The sequence below is a fragment of the Leptodactylus fuscus genome, chromosome 1, assembly GCF_031893055.1.
Source record: "Leptodactylus fuscus isolate aLepFus1 chromosome 1, aLepFus1.hap2, whole genome shotgun sequence".
Taxonomy (NCBI): domain Eukaryota; kingdom Metazoa; phylum Chordata; class Amphibia; order Anura; family Leptodactylidae; genus Leptodactylus; species Leptodactylus fuscus.
In genome coordinates this window covers 24,698,691-24,723,884 of record NC_134265.1, presented here as the reverse complement: position 1 = coordinate 24,723,884, position 25,194 = coordinate 24,698,691, and the positions used below count along the sequence as shown (strand labels likewise).

Sequence of the window (25,194 nt, the reverse complement as noted above, 5' to 3'; positions counted from 1 at the left end):
GGATTAAGAGAAATTAAAATTCATGAACAAGTCAAATTAATCTATAGGATCATTTGGAGCCAAGGAGTCATGAGATGGAATGTCCCTTACACAAGATAAGATAAGAAATTCCTTCAATAGTTCCATGGGGAAATTCAGTGCGTTACAGCAGCAGAGATAATACAGTAATATATTACAAGAAAGACACATACAAGCTCATAGATAGAAAATATACGAGGAGTCCTAGCAACTAAAGAGAAAAGAAGACTTCATGATCATTTAGTTCTCTGTGCGGAGTGATCTCCACTTAGCCTGATGTACCCTGTTTCCCCGAAAATAAGACAGTGTCTTATATTAAATTTTCTTCCAAAATATATGACCTGTCTTATTTTCGGGGGATGTCTTATGGAGCGGGGGACAATCAGCAGTCATGCCGGCGTTTCCTTAATGGAGTGCCGGCATGACTGCCGGTTGTAGGTGGTGCAAGAGGTGGTGGTGGGGAGGTATGCTAGTTACCTTCCCCATCTTCATAGCAGCGCTGGTGCTGCTGTTGGTCACGGTGGTGGAAGTGGTTGGTGGGGCTTAGCAAAGATTAGTGAGGGTTCCGGCGGTTGTGCCGGAGAGCCTTACTTAGTGGGCATTGCAGCCGGCTGAACGCTGTGCTCCGTGTGCACAGGAAAGCTGGCTGCCTCCTCTGCTGTGATACCACTGTTCCGGCTGCTGTGGGATGAGCTGGGAGAGTGGACTCCCCGCAGCATACGATGCTTTCACAGCTTATCTTACAGCAGCAGGAACAGTGGTATCACAGCAAAGGCAGCAGCCGGCATACCTGTGCACCTGTTCTGCCGGCTGCAGTGTTTTTGGGGATGTCTTATTTTCAGGGGGTGCCTTATATTAGGCAATTTAACAAAACCTCCCCCCATGCCTTACTTTTGGGGGATGTCTTATTTTCGGGGAAACAGGGTAGATTATACAGCCTGAACACGATTGGGAGGAAGGATCTCTGATAGCTCCTTCTCACACTTGGGGTGAAGCAGTCGGTCACTTACAGTGCTGCCAAGTTCTGTCACGGTCTCATACATGGGGTGGGAGTTGTTCTCCAGCATGGAACTCACTTTTAGGTGGGATCAGTACAGGATAAGTAATGTAATGTATGTACACAGTGACTGTACCAGCAGAATAGTGAGTGCAGCTCTGGAGTATAATACAGGATAAGTAATGTAATGTATGTACACAGTGACTGCACCAGCAGAATAGTGAGCGCAGCTCTGGAGTATAATACAGTATGTAACTCAGGATCAGTACAGGATAAGTAATGTAATGTATGTACACGGTGACTGCACCAGCATAATAGTGAGCGCAGCTCTGGAGTATAATACAGGATGTAACTCAGGATCAGTACAGGATAAGTAATGTAATGTATGTACACAGTGACTGCACCAGCAGAATAGTGAGCGCAGCTCTGGGGTATAATACAGGATGTAACTCAGGATCAGTACAGGATAAGTAATGTAATGTATGTACACAGTGACTGTACCAGCAGAATAGTGAGCGCAGCTCTGGAGTATAATACAGGATGTAACTCAGGATCAGTACAGGATAAGTAATGTGTATATATACACACACATACAAACTCCATATACTATATTCCTCCTCATTTGACAAGATCAATGACAGCAATAACTTCTCATATGAGACCTAAAATAAAAGGATCTGTTTTGTTCTGCAAAAAAAAAAAAGCCACTCCAAAGAATAAAGAGACAAATTCAGCTCTGCTACATATGTATACGCTGGCACGATCCCAAATGTGCAGCGAGAACACATTACATCAGTGCGACTTTCATTGTATTCTCGGGGGCATTCCCTACTGAATACATTTCCTCTTTCCAGAGTTTCTACATAAGTGTCACATGCAGGAAATAAGCTGAAGTGTAGCAGAGCTCGGTGTGCGCAGACACTTCCATACAGAATCCTCCAGTGTTTAGCCCTGGATACTATACATTTGTTAAGGCCAAGAGGAGGGAAATGGGGGGGGGGGGGGTCATTCCTAAGCATTATTCGCCTTGAATTCAGTCTTTATGTTGCTGCATTCCTCTCCCCGCCAGTCAGTGCCTGGTCTAAGTGACAGCAGAGAGAAGACGTCTCATCATTCCTCTCCACACACATCACATTATTGATTTTCTGCCCCAGACTTCATCCAGATGACGCATTATAAAGTATTTAAAAGCCCTGCAAAGGCCGCGGCTCATCTCTCTGCACATCTACAGGCACGAAGCCATCCTGGCACTGCCCAATCCACACCTTTGGACACACAGATCGTGTGAAAGATCCATTTAAAGAAGACCTTTCACCACACCCATCCCTAAACAGACACCGCTTCCCTGATTCCGGTACACTTGAAATTGTTTCTCTAGTCCCCACCATTCCTGAGAAATCAGTGTTTATATTCTCAGCACAATTACGCTTTCTGCCACCAGAGGGCGGTCCTTCTGCCTGCTCCTCCTTGACACCGCCCACCTGACAATAGAGTGCAGAATTACAGCACCGATAGCTCAGGAATGGTGGGGGCTAGAGAAAAAATTCCAACTGCACTGGAATCAGTGGAGAAATGGCTACTGAAGGAAGCAAAGACTGGAGGGGGGTGAAAGGTCCCCTTTAAAAAAAAAAATTGTTGCATTGTTCTCAATAATGGTTGCAATGGAAAACAGATGGATGCAGCAGAGCTCAGTATGTCAGAACATGTGTTTATGATTTTCAGTAGGACAAGTATGTGGATATGTGGGGGGAAAGTCTGTGTATTAAGAAATTAGAGAATTTTTAAGACTAACCATAGTAGTCTTCGATTGTCAGCTAGCCCCCCAATAAGCAACATAGTGGGGGCTGCCCAATAAAATGTTCTTGTTCATTATATGACACAATCAACTCTGCTACATTTACATGAATTACTCAGAATATAAAGGAACAGCTATTGTATAGTAGAATATAATAGTATAGAGGTCAGTCTGCCTTTAAGGATCTCTATACTTGGCATTGTCATCACCTGCAACATTTCAGCAAAACCTACAGCGAATGTTTTCATCCTCCGAAAGGTGAGCCGAGGGTGGAACTTTGTCACACGGCCAACACTGTTGTGTGTAAGAACAGATTTTTGGAGTAGAAGATTGTTTACTAGTGTGTAAAGGGCGTGATGTAATGAAGGTAAACCCGAGTGTAATGTATCCATCTGCTGGAACACAGGGGCGTGTAATGACACAAGCAAACCGCAACATGGGAACCCCGATACTCATACTGATGGGTAGGATAGACATATAGGAGATAGATAGATAGATTTGAGTTTCTTACAATGATGTACATGCAAGATAGAACATGGTAATGTTGTGTTCACATTTGCATCAGTTTGTCAATTCCATCACAGGAACAGAAAAATAGCAAACTGGTTACAGATATGGTTCATGGTGGACACCAATGGTGATTGATGGACCTTATTGACTAGATTAGGGCTCTGTATATCGCCCATCACGTTACTGGATATAATGGCGCAGCAAGTTGCACTATTTTATCCACTTTTTTTTTTTAACGGAATCTACAAGGGCGGTTCCAATGCAGAGGTGAATGTAGCAAAGATGGATATGAAATAGATACATAGATCTAATATAAAGAGATGGATAGGATATAGACAGACCATGAGATACATAGGTAGATAGATGAGACGTATGATACACAGAAGACAGACTGATATGATACATAGACTGTATATGGGTTAGATAGATGGATATGATAGACAGATCAAGATATAGATATGAGATACATAGATAGTAAACATATGATATGAAGCAGACATAAGTGGATATGATATGTAGTTTGTATATGGGATAGATGGATAGATAGATAGATGTTTGGTACTGCAGAGGTTAACGCCCCCCGCTGGCTGTTAGATGGATGTGCTGGTCTCATCTACTACCAGTAATCTATGCTGTCTGGTAAATCCCACAGATTAAGCCTCTATCGCAGCCCCTGACCTCTGCTCCAGGCTGACAGCACACACCATGATCTGCCATGGCTTATAGTTACCTGGTGTAAGCGTATACATGTATATATACACACACAAGCCTGATGATGGGGGGGCAGTAGTGACACTGACACTCCCCAGCCTGGGATATGTCATGTACCAACACTGCCCTGAGCTGAGGCCACACCAGGCTGCAGGGATCCCTGGACAGACTTTGGATCGCCCTGCAATAAATCACCGGCAGTAAATTCCTGGACAGTCCTTGTAGTCAGGGCACTTTTTTTGGACACCCATAAGAACTATTCCAATGTGTGTTACTTGTTCTATGGCTGGAGGCGCTGGTGCAGGAGACTGATCAGAATAAGCAGCATTTTACAGGTAACTGCTTATAATGTCTTCCCATTAGTCTTCCAGCAGTGGACACAAATCCTTCTCACCTCCATAGTTCTGTGGTTTTCCATCATTTTGGGTAAAGTTGCAAATGGGCAACCCCTGATCACCAGTGAATGGATGTCACCCTCCTATATTACTCATTTCCAAATGATACCCGATCCAGGGAAAGCTGAGTGACCACACGACTACCCAGCTTTACCTGACTTCTGACTGGCACATTTGGTTAGTTATGCAATGGGGCTTTCTCAGCTCTCTTATCATTGTGTAATGAGGAAGAGTTCTAGAAAAGCTGGGTGGTAACCTGTGCGGGAGCTGGAATAGTGGCATTACATAGATGGCTCTCATACATCTCAGCTGCTGCAGCGCCTCTTGGAGATGATCATATGACAGGTCTGCGTAGGTAATGGGGTGCATTATAGTGTTCAACGCTGATATCTGGGGATCCCATATACCCAAGCTGGATACAGACAATTCCTTCACATAAACATCCCCAAATCCATCCAGGGAAACTTCCTGTAATGTAAGTAGAGGATGCTCAGTAAGTAAGACCCCAGCCCTGGCATCTCACCACCAGACCCCAGCCCCACATGATAAAAACAACAATGGACTTTCCACAATGGAGATAAAGCAGAAACTTGCACTTACTTCATCTTCTGAAAGCCCATAAATTGGCTCAACCACAGTCGCCATGGAGGTCCCGGAGGTGGTCTACAAGCCCTAGATCATAGGAATGCAATTGAGGGGATCCACTGGGGGTATGTCCAGGTGAATATAACAATAGGACAGGTGAGTCCTTCCTGCAGCTCAACTCTGCTGGGGCCCTGGGGTCTCCAGAAGGATCAGTAATCCATGCACAAGGTTTGGGGGGCTCTTCTGCTCCACAGCCTTCAATAGAGGACGCCCCAAAACTGGTTAATGTGAGTCCCTGGGAGCTTTCCCTGCTTCAGCTCTCAGACAAACCCACAGACTCATAGAGGGAGGAGTGACTAGCCAGCCCTTCCTGCCCTACAAGGGGCCAGCCCCAACCCATAAAGGCGTGGAGAGGAAGCAGGGCACCCAATGGCTGGGGTCACCCTGCAGCTGTCAGGTTCGGTTGTGCTGCACTTTCCTGCCTCTGCTACATCTGATTAATAAGAATCCAGAACTTATTGTGACTGTGCAAATGTAGCAAACCTTGCAGTGAGCCCTGGGATACAATGTATCCATCCTGCTCTGGAATCTTTGTATCCAGTCATGTTTGTACACAGACACTGTCATCAACAAAACACTTCCATTTTCTAATCTTGCAGAAAAAAAAACAAACCCCTAAATCAATGCAATTTAGCCAATACAACAGCGCCCCCTAGTGGCAGTCCAGAGGATGCCATGTGATGCATTGATGGAGCTGGTAATCAGTTAATAGGCATTTTCTGCAACAAATTACACAGTCCAGCCCCCCAGTGTGGGCTCAGTATTTAGGGCAAAGTCTCTTTCCTATGGGCTGGGGATATTGAGTTGTCTGTGGCTTGCAGGGCTGAGATTGATAAAGTTTGACCTCTAGTTATTATTACTAGGCTGCAAAGAGTCAAAGTCCACATGTTCATGGCTGAGATAACACTGACATGGGGATCATGGGACCTGAGAGGCAGGGACATTAATAAATGACAGGGTGACTGCTTTACTGCACTGCTGCGCTGATGTCACCTCTGCAGTACAAGCAGCTCCTTGCATGCACTAGAGGAAATGCAAAATGTGGAATTGCAAAATTCAGGAACTGCAACATGACAAGGGAGTGTTGTTGGAGAGGATTACATGGATGGGCACGCAGCTGGCGGAGGAAGGGATCGCTCATTAACAACCGGACATATAGGTTTTAATAAGATGCGGAGTCCTTGCTAATGCTTAACTGCGCCTTGTGAAAGATTTATGGGAAGGCGTCACCCTAAGGCCAAGTTTTTCAGTTACACGTTTTGTTTTTTTTAATCATTTTTATTTAGAATTTTGCATTTTGCACCTGCAATTTTCACTCTGGCCACTAAGGCTAGGTTCACGTGTCCATTGCTCTCATCCATCACAGGACATTAAATGACAGATACAGACGCACTCCCCTCCATTATAACTGACACTGACACTCATTCCATATTGGGTTTCTCTGCAGTAGTCGCCTCAACCTCAATTACACCACAGACGGGATTACAATAGAAGATAAGACATAGACCATTCTTTGTCCACAGCTCCTGTACTGATCAATGTGTCAGACAAACCCTGTGTAGTCTGAATCTGCAGTCTCATGTTCCTTTCTTGGATCTGCTACGTGACAAACCAGGATAATTACAATCATTCCAGGAAGATTCGAGACTCCTTAGTGAGTCAAGGCATGAGCTATAAGGAAATTCTAACAAGTTCATGATCTTGGATGATCTTTTGTGACCCCGCAGGCAGCATTCAGGTCCATTATAAATTCCTCTAATCTCTGGTGCACCCTCTTGAGTCGAATTCCTTATGTTCCCACATCAGCCCCTCCGCACCTTCTATCAGGATAATGCCGCCAAGATTAATTACTCCAAGTGTCATAAACCTGAGATACTTGTAAGAACATGTGCAAGGATACTTGGTATCTCAATAATTATAAGGAACATACTGAGAAACCTGACGGGCTGATACATTATTGTGTAACCTCGTGTGTTCTGTCAGGACTAACAGTGGAAAATTTCACCCCTACATTAGACACTGGTGTTGGAGATTGACAGGACCCGGATCCACATCTCTGTCTTAATACATCTCTCAGGTGTTGGATGGGGTTCAGGTCAGGGCTCCGTGTGGCCAGTCAAGTTCTTCCACCCCAAATTGCCCCAATTAAGGACACTAGGGCACAGTCATGTTGGAACAGAAAAGAAGCCTTCACCAAAATCTTCCCACCATGTTGGAAGCGACAGTTGTCCAGAATGTCTTGGTCTGCTGGAGCATTAATATTTCCCTTTACTGGAGATTTACTGGGTAATGAAGTCAGCGGAGCACTCGCTCTCCTTCTCCACCGAAGGCACAAGGTAGTCAGGCAGGTAATGTTCTCCTGGCATTCACCAAACCCAAACTGGTCCATCAGATTGTCAGACAGAGAAGTGATTGGTTACTCCATAAACATGTTCCACTGCTCCAGAGTCCAGGGGAGCCGTTGTACTTTACACCCCTCCATCTGACACTTGGCATTGTACATTACATCCCTCCATCTGACACTTGGCATTGTACATTACATCCCTCCATCTGACACTTGGCATTGTACATTACATCCCTCCATCTGACACTTGGCATTGTACTTTACACTGCTCCATCTGACACTTGGCATTGTACATTACACCCCTCCATCTGACACTTGGCATTGTACATTACACCCCTCCATCTGACACTTGGCATTGTACATTACACCCCTCCATCTGACACTTGGCATTGTACATTACACCCCTCCATCTGACACTTGGCATTGTACATTACACTCCTACATCTGACGCTCGGCATTGTACATTACACTCCTACATCTGACGCTCGGCATTGTACATTACACCCCTCCATCTGACACTTGGCATTGTACATTACACCCCTCCATCTGACACTTGGCATTGTACATTACACCTCTCCATCTGACACTTGGCATTGTACATTACATCCCTCCATCTGACACTTGGCATTGTACATTACACCCCTCCATCTGACACTTGGCATTGTACATTACACCCCTCCATCTGACACTTGGCATTGTACATTACACTCCTCCATCTGACACTTGGCATTGTACTTTACACCCCTCCATCTGACACTTGGTATTGTACATTACACCCCTCCATCTGACACTTGGTATTGTACATTACACCCCTCCATCTGACACTTGGCATTGTACATTACACCCCTCCATCTGACACTTGGCATTGTACTTTACACCCCTCCATCTGACACTTGGCATTGTACATTACACCCCTCCATCTGACACTTGGCATTGTACATTACACCCCTCCATCTGACACTTGGCATTGTACTTTACACCGCTCCATCTGACACTTGGTATTGTACATTACACCCCTCCATCTGACACTTGGCATTGTACATTACACCCCTCCATCTGACACTTGGCATTGTACATTACACTCCTCCATCTGACACTTGGCATTGTACTTTACACCCCTCCATCTGACACTTGGTATTGTACATTACACCCCTCCATCTGACACTTGGTATTGTACATTACACCCCTCCATCTGACACTTGGCATTGTACATTACACCCCTCCATCTGACACTTGGCATTGTACTTTACACCCCTCCATCTGACACTTGGCATTGTACATTACACCCCTCCATCTGACACTTGGCATTGTACATTACACCCCTCCATCTGACACTTGGTATTGTACATTACACCCCTCCATCTGACACTTGGTATTGTACATTACACCCCTCCATCTGACACTTGGTATTGTACTTTACACCCCTCCATCTAACACTTGGCATTGTACATTACACCCCTCCATCTGACACTCGGTATTGTACTTTACACCCCTCCATCTAACACTTGGTATTGTACATTACACCCCTCCATCTGACACTTGGTATTGTACATTACACCCCTCCATCTAACACTTGGTATTGTACTTTACACCCCTCCATCTAACACTTGGTATTGTACTTTACACCCCTCCATCTAACACTTGGTATTGTACTTTACACCCCTCCATCTAACACTTGGTATTGTACTTTACACCCCTCCATCTAACACTTGGTATTGTACATTACACCCCTCCATCTGACACTTGGCATTGTACTGTACACCCCTCCATCTGACACTTGGCATTGTACATTACACCCCTCCATGTTGACACTTGGCATTGTACTTTACACCCCTCCATCTGACACTTGGCATTGTACATTACACCCCTCCATCTGACACTTGGCATTGTGCTTTAGGCAAATTCCACATCTGCCTCCAGGAGGGGGGTTTATGACCTACAGCACACATAAACCTCACCTCCAGAGAAACTACAGCTTACCACCCACTTGGCTATTAAACCCTGATCTGCAACAGCACTAACAGGACTTATATCTTTGGAATAGCTGAATGGATTTAGATAAACAAAACAACAACTTGCTCTGAGTGACAACACCGATCAGATGCCCCTTTAATATTTCTAGAGGTTCTTAGCACTGCCCATATATGACCATGTCCTCTCCCCAGCCTGACATGGATGCTTCTATCCAACTTCACAGTCATATATTCTGTCTAATGTCCCTATAAGTGACTCGGCTTACGCGCCGAATAGTCATTCTCGGGGTCACATGCTCTAAAATGACATATTTGACTTTCCGAGGAATGTTCCGGACTTTGAGCATAAGGGATGAATTAGAATAAAGCTACAGCCGCCACATAACTTACTATGAATGACGGCTACATAGTTACCGATACATAGGACGTGCAAAAAAATGTATAAGACCAGTATAGTGTGGGGGAGGGGAAGTGACAACCACATCAACATATTTCAGGCTCTGAATACTTTTCCGTGACCTAGTTGTCAATCACATGGAATATAGGAAAAATAATGGCAAATCTGACGGTGGTCCAAAACTTCTGACAATCTGTGGGGTATTCTGAAATTAGGGGCGTCTTTTCGTCATGGTCCTCATCTCTTCCCGTCCTGGGCTATCTATAATGTTCAGATCCCATTAATCTGCAAATCCATCATAAACATGGAGGGTTTCTAGAGGCTCCAAAATTCTGACTCAACTAAAAGAGTCGCACTTCACCACGAGGCAAATATTTGGAGCAAAACATGTCGACCAAATCCTTAACTCACAGAAGCAAATATTTGGCACATCCGACAATTCTTGGCACCACATAAGCAGGCACAAATCATCTCTCGCTCACCGAGGAGACAAATATGTGGCACACGATGCGAATTTATCGCACACAAATCAAATTGTCGTAAATTTATAGGTTTACACCATTTTAAACTTCTACTTTGCACACGAAATCCGTGCCGTACTCCTCCTTCTATGTTACATAGATGTAAAATAATGTCCCAGATGTCACGTGGATCATCCACATGACGTCTGAGAAATTACCATAAAGGCCCAAAGCCTGCTAGGAGTAACACCAGATCCAGGAGAGGTGAGTTAGTAATAGTGTTTTTTATGTTTCTTAACCTCCCTTGAGTCTCCAATGATTATACTTTGGGGTCTGAAAAGACCCCGGAATATAATAATAGTTCATGGGTAGGCCACTATGGGGCATAATAAAGGTTGGGTGGGCAACTATGGGGCAAAATAGAGGTTGAGTGGGCAACTGTGGGGCATAATAGAGGTTGCAGGGGCGACAGTGATATTATGCCCCACAGCGGCTCCTGCAACCTCTATTATACCCCACAGCGGGCTCTGCAAACTCTATTATGCCCCACAGCGGCCTCTGCAACCTCTATTATACCCCACAGGGGGCTCTGCAACCTCTATTATGCCCCACAGCGGCCCCTGTAACCTCTATTATACCCCACAGCGGGCTCTGCAACCTCTATTATGCCCCACAGTGGGCTCTGCAACCTCTATTATGCCCCACAGCAGCTTCTGTAACCTCTATTATGCCCCACAGTGGCCCCTGCAACCTCTATTATGCCCCACAGCGGCCTCTACAACCTCTATTATGCCCCACAGCGGCCCCTGTAACCTCTATTATACCCCACAGCGGGCTCTGCAACCTCTATTATGCCCCACAGCGGGCTCTGCAACCTCTATTATGCCCCACAGCGGGCTCTGCAACCTCTATTATGCCCCACAGCGGGCTCTGCAACCTCTATTATGCCCCACAGCAGCTTCTGTAACCTCTATTATGCCCCACAGTGGCCCCTGCAACCTCTATTATGCCCCAAAGCGGCCTCTACAACCTCTATTATGCCCCACAGCAGCCTCTACAACCTCTATTATACCCCACAGCGGGCTCTGCAACCTCTATTATGCCCCACAGCAGCCTCTGTAACCTCTATTATGCCCCATAGTGGCCCCTGCAACCTCTATTATGCCCCACAGTGGCCTCTACAACCTCTATTATGCCCCACAGCGGCCTCTACAACCTCTATTATACCCCACAGCGGGCTCTGCAACCTCTATTATGCCCCACAGCAGCCTCTGTAACCTCTATTATGCCCCACAGTGGCCCCTGCAACCTCTATTATACCCCACAGCGGCCTCTACAACCTCTATTATGCCCCACAGCAGCCTCTACAACCTCTATTATGCCCCACAGTGGCCTCTACAACCTCTATTATACCCCACAGCAGCCTCTGTAACCTCTATTATGCCCCACAGTGGCCCCTGCAACCTCTATTATACCCCACAGCAGCCTCTTTAACCTCTATTATGCACCACAGCAGCCTCTGTAAGCTCTATTATGCCCCACAGCGGCCTCTGCAACCTCTATTATGCCCACAGTGGTCTCTGGCCGTCTTTCGATCATCCAGAGAAGCTAGCTTCACCACTGGCTGGGGCTCCGTCAACTGGAAGTCATGACCAGTGGCCTCAACAGTAACTGGTAAGGAATCAGTGACGTATGTGGGTGATGTCATCGGTCCCTCTCCAGCAATCATTAATTGGCCTCAGTAGTCATGTGAGCTCATGGCTTCTGCTGCTGCAATGCCTGGGGAGCAGACACAGATTGCTCCAAATCCTGGACAACCCCTTTAAAAAGTTTATCCAAAACCCAAAAATAGGTCATTGATTTGAGATTTTGAGAGTCAGACACCTGGTACCTCACCGATCAGCTGTTCTGCACATAGTGTACAGAGCTGGAAGCATATCTGCATATTGCAGAAAAATACCCATAGCCAAGATGCTACGATTTCCAAAACCATTGCATTTTTGGAAATCGCAGCATGTCAATTATAACTACGGAAACGCAGGCAGCTTCCCTATAGGTGTAATTGCAGCAAAACGACTTTATGTGTAAAGTGCTACGGGAAAAACTGCAATGCGTTTCCATTACGGAAGCCTTAAAGGCTTTCTGTTACTACTGATTTCCACATAAGGGGTTAATAAAGGCAATGGCTGGTGTAATTTTCTAGAACATATAGCACATTTCTTGGGCTGTGATAATAGGTGTCCACATGAGATATAATAGCAGGATCACAGCTGGGGTCAGCACACAGGCCATGCCGAATAGAAATCATGGAAAAAGGGGTGGAAAACAGCAAATGCTATAAAGTGATGTCACGAGAACGTCCTGCGGTTATTACCGTACATGTTCCATGAGGTTGGGTTTCCTTTATGGGAGTTATGTTGTGTAATAAGGACTGCAGACTTTCCCTGAAGTGATAAATCTAGATAAATAGTACATTACAATGGAAGGATATGAGGCGGCCATACTGTACAAGTCTTACATCCCCTACAGGCTGGTAACTAGTAGACATGGGTGAACCTCTTAAAATTCATTTCAGGTTGCACAAGTTTGGATAGAACAAGAAGTGAAAATATCATACTCTGGGATCCCCAAACCCAGTGGCGTAAATACCAGGGTAGCGGCTGCCACAGGGCCCGGGACATTAATGGCCCGGCGACAACCGCTACCGCTGCATGTTTTTTTTTTTCTTAATAGGCCGTTACCGGCTGGAGTTACTCTGCAAAGACCCCAGAGTATAATGATTGTTCATGGGTGTCCAAAGTGGGGCATAATACTGTGTGCAGGGGCCACTATGGGACATAATAGTGTGTGCAGGGGCCACTATGGGGATAATACTGTGTGCAGGGGCCACTATGGGACATAATACTGTGTGCAGGGGCCACTATGGGGATAATATTGTGTGCAGGGGCCACTATGGGGGATAATACTGTGTGCAGGGGCCACTGAGGGACATAATACTGTGTGCAGGGCCACTATGGGGTATAATACTTGTGCAGGGGCCACTATGGGCATAATACTGTGTGCAGGGGCCACTATGGGGCATAATACTGTGTGCAGGGGCCACTATGGGACATAATACTGTGTGCAGGGGCCACTATGGGGGATAATACTGTGTGCAGGGGCCACTGTGGGGCATAATACTGTGTGCAGGGGCCACTATGGGGCATAATACTGTGTGCAGGGGCCACTATGGGACATAATACTGTGTGCAGGGGCCACTATGGGGGATAATACTGTGTGCAGGGGCCACTGTGGGGCATAATACTGTGTGCAGGGGCCACTATGGGACATAATACTGTGTGCAGGGGCCACTATGGGACATAATACTGTGTGCAGGGGCCACTATGGGGCATAATACTGTGTGCAGGGCCACTATGGGGTATAATATTGTGTGCAGGGGCCACTATGGGGGATAATACTGTGTGCAGGGGCCACTGAGGGACATAATACTGTGTGCAGGGCCACTATGGGGTATAATACTTGTGCAGGGGCCACTATGGGCATAATACTGTGTGCAGGGGCCACTATGGGGCATAATACTGTGTGCAGGGCCACTATGGGGTATAATATTGTGTGCAGGGGCCACTATGGGGGATAATACTGTGTGCAGGGGCCACTGAGGGACATAATACTGTGTGCAGGGCCACTATGGGGTATAATACTTGTGCAGGGGCCACTATGGGCATAATACTGTGTGCAGGGGCCACTATGGGCATAATACTGTGTGCAGGGGCCACTATGAGCATAATACTGTGTGCAGGGGCCACTATGGGGCATAATACTGTGTGCAGGGGCCACTATGGGACATAATACTGTGTGCAGGGGCCACTATGGGGGATAATACTGTGTGCAGGGGCCACTGTGGGGCATAATACTGTGTGCAGGGGCCACTATGGGGCATAATACTGTGTGCAGGGGCCACTATGGGACATAATACTGTGTGCAGGGGCCACTATGGGGGATAATACTGTGTGCAGGGGCCACTGTGGGGCATAATACTGTGTGCAGGGGCCACTATGGGACATAATACTGTGTGCAGGGGCCACTATAGGGTATAATACTGTGTGCAGGGGCCACTATGGGGGATAATACTGTGTGCAGGGGCCACTGAGGGACATAATACTGTGTGCAGGGCCACTATGGGGTATAATACTTGTGCAGGGGCCACTATGGGCATAATACTGTGTGCAGGGGCCACTATGGGCATAATACTGTGTGCAGGGGCCACTATGGGCATAATACTGTGTGCAGGGGCCACTATGGGCATAATACTGTGTGCAGGGGCCACTATGGGCATAATACTGTGTGCAGGGGACACTATGATTACGTCACTGCCCACACCCCATAGGTGGAGGTCCAGAGCGGTGAAAAAATGAAAGACATTCACCTTCTGTCACCTCTTTAGGGGCTCATCACAGAATCTACAGATCTATACGCTACGGCCTCCTCATTGATATCATGCGTCTGGGGTCTTTGGTTGATGTCATGATGCTCGGCGTGCCCATGTGACTGCTGTGGCCCAATCACTGGCTTCAGTGGTGACCCCAGACACTTGATATCACCAGGAGGTCGCCATATGCCATGAGGAGGTATATAGGTTTTCCATCTCCCCTGGGCCTCCGCCTATTATACTCTGGGGTCATTTCAATGCATGTCGTGGCGGCCATCTTAGTTTGTCCAACTTGGAGTATTTGGGTCAAACCTGGCCCAGAACTGTTAAAGATGTTCAGTAATAATAAAGAGACTTACAAATGGAAGCGGCACCGGCGCCTGGACAGTAACAAACAGGAAGGACATTTCCTTAAAAAACAAGGACGTTTCCTCCCAGGCCCGGCGAGTTCATTCAGTTCTTTGAGTCCATTTAGGAGGGCTCCCGCGTGCCGAGGATTTCTAAGCCTGGAAGTAGATTTCACAGATATCCAAAGGACTAGAATTGATATTCAGTCGCAGAAATTTCTAGAACTCAATCTGTTGCCTTAACACGGTTATTCCATGTCTGGCCAGTAGTAGTAGTCAGACCCTGCACTCTCCATGGTCTGTCCTTTACGTCTTCCAAATGTATATGGCATATAGTAAATGGAGCAAATGGAAGGAACTAGAACCATAGGCTCAGACTATACAGGCGAGAGATGCATTGTCTCCGATCACCTTCAAACGGTTGCAGTAAACTGATAAGTGTGACCGGACTCTAGAGCCAAAATTCCAAAGGGTTTGTTCACGTGCCAGTCCGTGCCAAGACTTCAGACCTGTAATAAACATATTCACTGATCGTGTGATAGCGTATTCCTCTATGGAGAGTCAATAACCCAGTAGTCAGTATATTGCTTGGGGTTATCATAGGGGTATGGCCTACAAGACTGGTCAGTAGTAGTAACAGAGGATCCTCCGGTGGGCCCAGGCTCTAACATAACAATGGTCCAGTAGATGACAAATAAGTTTGGAGGGTGCTATGGTCTGTTTCCTAGGGGATAGATAGGCATACCTCCCAACTTTAGAAGAACCGAAAGAGGGACAAAATGTGCGCTACGCGCGCCACGGCAAATTTAGCCCCGCCCACTTTTGTGTTGACTCCGCCCATTCTCATTAATTTTTCATGTGCCCGCACACAGTATAATCCTCCTACAGTCACCCATAAATTATATATTCCCCCTCTATCTCTCCCCCAGTTTTATATACACCCTTCATCTGCCCCCCGTTTCATGTCCCCCCTCCATCTCTGCCCCCAGATTCATGTCCCCCCTCCATCTCTGCCCCCAGTTTCATGTCCCCTCCATCTCTGTCCCCAGATTCATGTCCCCCCATCTCTGCCCCCAGATTCATGTCCCCCCATCTCTGCCCCCAGATTCATGTCCCCCCATCTCTGCCCCCAGATTCATGTGCCCTCCATCTCTGCCCCCAGATTCATGTCCCCCCATCTCTGCCTCCAGATTCATGCCCCCCATCTCTGCCCCCAGATTCATGTCCCCCCTCCATCTCTGCCCCCAGTTTCATGTCCCCTCCATCTCTGTCCCCAGATTCATGTCCCCCCATCTCTGCCCCAAGATTCATGTCCCCCCATCTCTGCCCCCAGATTCATGTCCCCCCATCTCTGCCCCCAGATTCATGTCCCCTCCATCTCTGCCCCCAGATTCATGTCCCCCCCATCTCTGCCCCCAGATTCATGTCCCCCCATCTCTGCCCCCAGAATCATGTCCCCACATCTATGCCCCCAGATTCATGTCCCCCCCATCTCTGCCCCCAGATTCATGTCCCCCCATCTCTGCCCCCAGAATCATGTCCCCACATCTCTGCCCCCAGATTCATGTCCCCCCCATCTCTGCCCCCAGAATCATGTGTCCTCCATCTCTGCCCCCAGATTCATGTCCCCTCCATCTCTGCCTCCAGATTCATGCCCCCCATCTCTGCCCCCAGATTCATGTCCCTCCATCTCTGCCCCCAGATTCATGTCCTCTCCATCTCTGCCCCCAGATTCATGTCCCCACATCTCTGCCCCCAGTGTCATGCCGTCTTCTCCTTCATCTGCCCCCAGTTTCACGTTCCACCTCCACATTAAACTTACCTTCTCCTCGTTCCCCCGCTGAAATCGGGACATACCTCTCTCCAACCGGGACCGCGGGACATGTCACCGGAATCGTGAATAGAGATGATAGACCCTACTGATTTATAGGGTGGCGTACCCAATCCCCTCTACCCATTGGAGAGTAGACCATTTGTTGTGTCCATTTGGCTATCTATCTCATATTGTTCAATGTCAACAGGTATCAGCGGACACCCACCTGCTGAGAAGAGGGCACCAAGCACCGGATGTGCCAAAAATACTCACCAGTTCATCTCTAATGCCCTCACGTTACTTCTTCTCTCCTTGATAGTTACTGAGTGTAAATTTCTTTACAATTGATATAATTGTTCTGGAATTTTCACATAAATTCTGTAAATATTATCAGATGTTACAACATTGCAAATGAAATCATCATAAACTCGTGAACCGTAATCAGTCTTTGGTTGGAGCTTCAGTGCCAGTGAGTCATGGGAAAGTCATGGGATCTCCATAGAGTATTAATATTTGTCTATGGAATAAAGTGACCTTGCAACTGTTGCAAAATATTCAACCATGACATATTTTTGGGACAGGTGCAAAAAAGCTCCATACCAACTTTTACCAGTCCCTGTGTGGAACCCTAGCTTTAGACTCTGGGACCCTGACACCCAAATATCCTTGTGGACGGTTTGTGGAATATGTTATACAAGGAAGAGAAATAAATACATCAGTATTAGTTTCCCCAAAGTTATACGGGTCCAGTTATGAAAACGTATTTTTGTGTACAGATTCAGTAAATTCAATAAAGGGGGGGGAGTCTCTGTCCAGGATCCTCATTTCTGGGGCAGAATGAAGAGTGCCTCTAAAAGAGCATCTCTAATTTCGGAGGATCTGCCCTCTCCTGCATTACCTTACCTTACCTTTTTGAGGCCTCCTCATGGCGTATGGTACTTGCCTAGTGACTTCATGTACTGAGGCCTGAGATTGGACCACTAGAGGTCACCTGAGCACACCAAGCGTCATGACGTCACTGCGGAGGTAACAGAAGTCATCACATCGCGCTTATACAGCCACTAGTTGGAGCACCGCGGCAAAGCAAGGAGCTGAGCTGTGACAGCTCCTTGTTTTAGTCGCGTATGTATTCATTGTATTCAATGTATTCCTCCGGACGCAGATCTGAGTTGAAATCGGGACATACCTCCCTGCAACCGGGACCGCGGGAAACGTCACCGAAATCGTGAATGTCCTGCAGAAATCGGGACGGTTGGGAGGCATGAAGTTGTAGTTTTGCAACAGCTGGATAGTCGCTGACTAGAGAACAGCGGTTATAAAAACAAGCAAAGAAAACACAATCACAATGTAGATTTTGGACAATAAATTTCTAAAAGCTTGTGAGGTTCTTCGATCCCATCATGTACATTAGAGCTTCATTATTCTCCCTGAGGTCGTTCAGTAGTGTTGATGGGAAATAATTAACTAGAAAGCCACTTTACGCCGCACCCAGGAGCATTTTCTACATATCTGCCGAGACCTTCTCTATCTATCAGATACAATCAATTACATCTTAGAAATGTTTTCTCAAATCTTATTAATATTTAACCGGAATGACTGAGATGTGACTCCGCACCGGGGAATCGTCCGCAAATGGAGGTGAAAACTGCGGCTTTACCTATAGTAGTCTGGGGTCATGTGACCCATAATGGCTTCTTCTGGAACATGTTTATTGTGCGGTGATATATGACAAATAAGGAAGTGACAAAGTGCATGTACATGTATAATATATCTGTATACTGTCCACAAGGCCTATGTAGTGGCTTCCGCTAGGGAGGACTGAAAGGAACTAAGATTTTATTTTAAAGGGCTTGTCCTCCTTGCCATGGAGTGCGTTTGCTGCACTGACAGTAAAGGGGCCGAATAATTTTGCACGCCCCACTTTTCAGTTTTTTATTTGTTAAAAAAGTTTAAAATATCCAATAAATTTCCTTCCACTTCACAATTGTGTCCCACTTGTTGATTCTTCCCCCCGAAAAAAATAAAATTTTATATCTTTATGTTTGAAGCCTGAAATGTGGCAAAAGGTTGAAAAGTTCAAAGGGGCCAAATAATTTCACAAGGCGCTGTATGCCCCGCCCACATACACAACCAAAGGATCACTCATTACTTGTCTCCATTATTCAAAATTTTGCATATCCATAGGGGGCAGGGTGATGTGCAGAAGGGGACATGTCATCACCCCTATGGGTCTAATAAAACTAGTGTGCAGCACTAACCTCTCGGAGAAGCCATTATCCCTGTACTGTGACATCACTGTGTGTAGTATCCTGTACTGTGACATCACTGTGTGTATTATCCCTGTACAGTGACATCTCTGTGTGTATTATCCCTGTACTGTGACATCACTGTGTGTATTATCCCTGTACAGTGACATCTCTGTGTGTATTATCCCTGTACAGTGACATCTCTGTGTGTATTATCCCTGTACTGTGACATCACTGTGTGTATTATCTCTGTACTGTGACATCACTGTGTGTATTATCCCTGTACTGTGACATCACTGTGTGTATTATCTCTGTACTGTGACATCACTGTGTGTATTATCCCTGTACAGTGACATCTCTGTGTGTATTATCCCTGTACTGTGACATCACTGTGTGTATTATCTCTGTACTGTGACATCACTGTGTGTATTATCCCTGTACTGTGACATCACTGTGTGTATTATCTCTGTACTGTGACATCACTGTGTGTATTATCTCTGTACTGTGACATCACTGTGTGTATTATCCCTGTACTGTGACATCACTGTGTGTAGTATCCTGTACTGTGACATCACTGTGTGTATTATCCCTGTACAGTGACATCTCTGTGTGTATTATCCCTGTACTGTGACATCACTGTGTGTATTATCTCTGTACTGTGACATCACTGTGTGTATTATCTCTGTACTGTGACATCACTGTGTGTATTATCCCTGTACTGTGACATCACTGTGTGTATTATCCTGTACTGTGACATCACTGTGTGTATTATCTCTGTACTGTGACATCACTGTGTGTATTATCCTGTACTGTGACATCACTGTGTCTATTATCTCTGTACTGTGACATCACTGTGTGTATTATCCTGTACTGTGACATCACTGTGTGTATTATCCCTGTACTGTGACATCACTGTGTGTATTATCCCTGTACTGTGACATCACTGTGTGTATTATCCCTGTACTGTGACATCACTGTGTGTATTATCCCTGTACTGTGACATCACTGTGTGTATTATCTCTGTACTGTGACATCACTGTGTGTATTATCTCTGTACTGTGACATCACTGTGTGTATTATCCTGTACTGTGACATCACTGTGTGTATTATCTCTGTACTGTGACATCACTGTGTGTATTATCCTGTACTGTGACATCACTGTGTGTATTATCCCTGTACTGTGACATCACTGTGTGTATTATCCCTGTACTGTGACATCACTGTGTGTATTATCCCTGTACTGTGACATCACTGTGTGTATTATCCCTGTACTGTGACATCACTGTGTGTATTATCTCTGTACTGTGACATCACTGTGTGTATTATCCCTGTACTGTGACATCACTGTGTGTATTATCCCTGTACTGTGACATCACTGTGTGTATTATCCCTGTACTGTGACATCACTGTGTGTATTATCCCTGTACTGTGACATCACTGTTTGTATTATCCATGTACTGTGACATCACTGTGTGTATTATCCTGTACTGTGACATCACTGTGTGTATTATCTCTGTACTGTGACATCACTGTGTGTATTATCTCTGTACTGTGACATCACTGTGTGTATTATCCTGTACTGTGACATCACTGTCTCTATTATCTCTGTACTGTGACATCACTGTGTGTATTATCTCTGTACTGTGACATCACTGTGTGTATTATCTCTGTACTGTGACATCACTGTGTGTATTATCTCTGTACTGTGACATCACTGTCTGTATTATCTCTGTACTGTGACATCACTGTGTGTATTATCCCTGTACTGTGACATCACTGTGTGTATTATCTCTGTACTGTGACATCACTGTGTGTATTATCCCTGTACTGTGACATCACTGTCTGTATTATCTCTGTACTGTGACATCACTGTGTGTATTATCCCTGTACTGTGACATCACTGTGTGTATTATCTCTGTACTGTGACATCACTGTGTGTATTATCCCTGTACTGAGACATCAGTGTGTATTATCTCTGTACTGTGACATCACTGTGTGTATTATCCCTGTACTGTGACATCGCTGTGTGTATTATCCATGTACTGTGACATCACTGTGTGTATTATCCCTGTACTGTGACATCACTGTGTGTATTATCCCTGTACTGTGACATCACTGTGTGTATTATCCCTGTACTGTGACATCACTGTGTGTATTATCTCTGTACTGTGACATCACTGTGTGTATTATCCCTGTACTGTGACATCACTGTGTGTATTATCCATGTACTGTGACATCACTGTGTGTATTATCCCTGTACTGTGACATCACTGTGTGTATTATCCATGTACTGTGACATCACTGTGTGTATTATCCTGTACTGTGACATCACTGTGTGTATTATCTCTGTACTGTGACATCACTGTGTGTATTATCTCTGTACTGTGACATCACTGTGTGTATTATCCTGTACTGTGACATCACTGTGTGTATTATCCTGTACTGTGACATCACTGTGTGTATTATCCCTGTACTGTGACATCACTGTGTGTATTATCCCTGTACTGTGACATCACTGTGTGTATTATCCCTGTACTGTGACATCACTGTGTGTATTATCCCTGTACTGTGACATCACTGTGTGTATTATCCTGTACTGTGACATCACTGTGTGTATTATCCTGCACTGTGACATCACTGTGTGTATTATCCCTGTACTGTGACATCACTGTGTGTATTATCCCTGTACTGTGACATCACTGTGTGTATTATCCTGTACTGTGACATCACTGTGTGTATTATCCTGTACTGTGACATCACTGTGTGTATTATCCCTGTACTGTGACATCACTGTGTGTATTATCTCTGTACTGTGACATCACTGTGTGTATTATCCCTGTACTGTGACATCACTGTGTGTATTATCCCTGTACTGTGACATCACTGTGTGTATTATCTCTGTACTGTGACATCACTGTGTGTATTATCCCTGTACTGTGACATCACTGTGTGTATTATCCCTGTACTGTGACATCACTGTGTGTATTATCCATGTACTGTGACATCACTGTGTGTATTATCCTGTACTGTGACATCACTGTGTGTATTATCTCTGTACTGTGACATCACTGTGTGTATTATCTCTGTACTGTGACATCACTGTGTGTATTATCTCTGTACTGTGACATCACTGTGTGTATTATCTCTGTACTGTGACATCACTGTGTGTATTATCCCTGTACTGTGACATCACTGTGTGTATTATCCCTGTACTGTGACATCACTGTGTGTATTATCCTGTACTGTGACATCACTGTGTGTATTATCTCTCTACTGTGACATCACTGTGTGTATTATCCTGTACTGTGACATCACTGTGTGTATTATCTCTGTACTGTGACATCACTGTGTGTATTATCCCTGTACTGTGACATCACTGTGTGTATTATCCTGTACTGTGACATCACTGTGTGTATTATCTCTGTACTGTGACATCACTGTGTGTATTATCTCTGTACTGTGACATCACTGTGTGTATTATCTCTGTACTGTGACATCACTGTGTGTATTATCTCTGTACTGTGACATCACTGTGTGTATTATCCCTGCACTGTGACATCACTGTGTGTATTATCCCTGTACTGTGACATCACTGTGTGTATTATCTCTGTATATGAGGTGTACACATACGGTTATATTACTCTCCTATATACAGAGCCTCTTCTCCTATTATATAAGTCGGATCTTCTGTATTCGGGGATATTCCGCTGCCATTAAGAATTCCAGTCACCCCAGGTATGACTATAAGCTACTGTACAGGGAATGGTCTTGGCGGCTCGCGAGCAGGATTATGAATTAATTGAATCCGTCATTTTCTCACATTTTCGCATCATTTACATTCCACTCCAAGATTATCCAAAAAAAAAAAAAAAAAGTGCATTGTTTCTATAACATAATGTTCTCGTCTTATGTGAAATTCCGTGAAGGCATTACTCATGACGCAGGGGGAGGGGGGCAGATAATTGGAATCCAATGTTTAACAAGCGCCGCTTTTCAAGTAGACGAAAAACCTCATTTATTCATTACCTAAGCAGGGGATAATTCTGCATTCAATTAGCGAGATTTTCCGAAAGGGCGATATTACCATTCATGTACCCATCCTCAATTGTATGACATGTAAAGCATCAAACAATATATTACACAATCCTGACTCAGAACCGCTTCTCTAAGTGGGTACGGGGTAAGCTCAACGAAATGAAAGCCTCGCTCCCCGGCATGCAATTAGTATAATTACTAGACATAATTGGGCACAATGCAAATTCGTTTATCGTTTCTGCATGGTAAACCCGCACGTATCTTACTTACCAACTGTCCTTCATTTGTCAAGTCAGTCTTAAAACTTTAGTAACATTCCCAGCAAATTCAGTCATGTCTAAAATGGGAGGGTCCTACTGAAACTCCACCCCCGAGGAACTGGGTTTGCTGAAAACAGTGCTATGGCCCAATTTAGGACACTCCTGAGACTTGCACACCCCTGTCTTAGGACACTCCTGTCTTGGGGGCAGGATTTATAGACTTATACTCCCCAGACTTCAAATAGTGTTGCTTTACAGATTTTGGCTTTATAGTTTTTAGAAGAAAACACTATTTTTGCAACATTTCACCTGCAGCGTGTGAACTAACTGCTTGTAGCCAAGCTCAGTTAGTGTGCACCGGTCCTTTAAGACAGGACGAAGACCATGGACACCCAGAGTGGCGGATTGGTGGATCATGGCAATGGCATGCACAGTATTGTGCAAAAGTTTTAGGCCACTGTGGAAAAAAATGCAGCAAACTAAGAATGTTTTCAGATGTAGAAGGGTCCATAGTTTATTTTTGGCAATGAACTAAATGAAGTGAACAAAGAAAAGAGAAATGTAAATCCCCTCAATATTTGGTGTGACCTTTGCCCTTTGGAGGAGGAGCCTTGAAGTGATGGACCCCCACAGATATAGCCCTGATCTCATCATCCAGTCTGCCTGGGATGACATGAAGAGACAGACGGATTGGAGCATGCCTACCTCTATAGAAGGTCTGTGCTTAGTTCTCCAAGATGGCGGGAACAACCTTCTTGCCGATTTCTGCCAAAAGCTGTCTGCAAGTACCGAGAAGAACTGATGGAAGGCAAAGGGCAAAGGTCACATGGGATTTACATTACTCTTTAGTCTTTACCTATGAAATCCTCAAGAAGGTATCTTGCTGCGGGTGACCCTTCAAGTTGGACCTCCACCAGTAAAACCCAGTTGATAGACCAACTGTATTCAAGTCCTGGAGAATCTGTGAAAATCTGTGCGCCCCTTGGATGGAAATTGTCCATCACTGAAAATATGAACAATCTTGTCCATAGATGTGTAGATATAGCTTTCATCACACCGAGTGTCCCTGAGCCCCAGGGTCTCTTTCCCAAAGTTGTATAATGCTTGTTTGGTGCTTTAGATTGTATTCTGTCTATTGGAGCTCTAGGGATATTGTCACTCCTTAGGGAGAGACCACCATATAGGTGTGTGGAGACTTGTTAAGCCTTTAGCACTCCACTTTGCAAGGAACTATGGGAAGAATATGCAAATCCGCCTTCCATGATGTAATTAGGAAGACAGTTGCTGCCTCATTGTTGCAAACCAATAGAGGGCGCTCACTGGAATGTGCAAGCCTGTCTTAAGACAGGATTCCAGTGAAATAACCCAATAATGGCTGCTCCCTTTATGAGATCCAACCAGATCGAAACAGCTGTCCTCGATTGAGAGACTATAACCTGGTAATAATCCCAGCGTCATTGCTAAACAAAGGCCTCTTGGAAGGTCGGGCATGAGGCTAAAGGGAGCAGCCATTATTGGGTTATTTCACTGGAATCCTGTCTTAAGACAGGCTTGCACATTCCAGTGAGCGCCCTCTATTGGTTTGCAACAATGAGGCAGCAATTGTCTTCCTAATTACATCATGGAAGGCGGATTTGCATATTCTTCCCATATTGGAGCTCTAGGGATTGAATTACGCCATTTTCTTCTTATGGCTTCACTAGTGAAGGGTTAATAAGTAATCCATGAGACCGATCTGTCAGTCACTCGTTTATATGGACTTTTCTAAAGCAATTAAGGCATCGGACGCACCCAGAATAGCAGGACACAGCTTTCTTC

The 25,194-nt window shown here is 45.3% G+C and overlaps 1 protein-coding gene across 3 annotated transcripts in view; it reads right to left on the bottom strand.

Annotated features, from left to right (window-relative positions):
• The window catches only part of NEDD4L (NEDD4 like E3 ubiquitin protein ligase), a 217,193-nt gene extending 211,812 nt beyond the window's left edge, over positions 1 to 5,381 (bottom strand). For all 3 annotated transcript variants that reach the window (XM_075268361.1, XM_075268377.1, XM_075268368.1), the window contains exon 1: positions 5,027 to 5,381. In XM_075268361.1, coding sequence (XP_075124462.1) covers positions 5,027 to 5,071 — 45 coding nt within the window. In that variant the 5' untranslated portion in view covers positions 5,072 to 5,381. The remainder of the gene's footprint in view (positions 1 to 5,026) is intronic.
• Between the last annotated feature and the right edge of the window lie 19,813 nt (positions 5,382 to 25,194).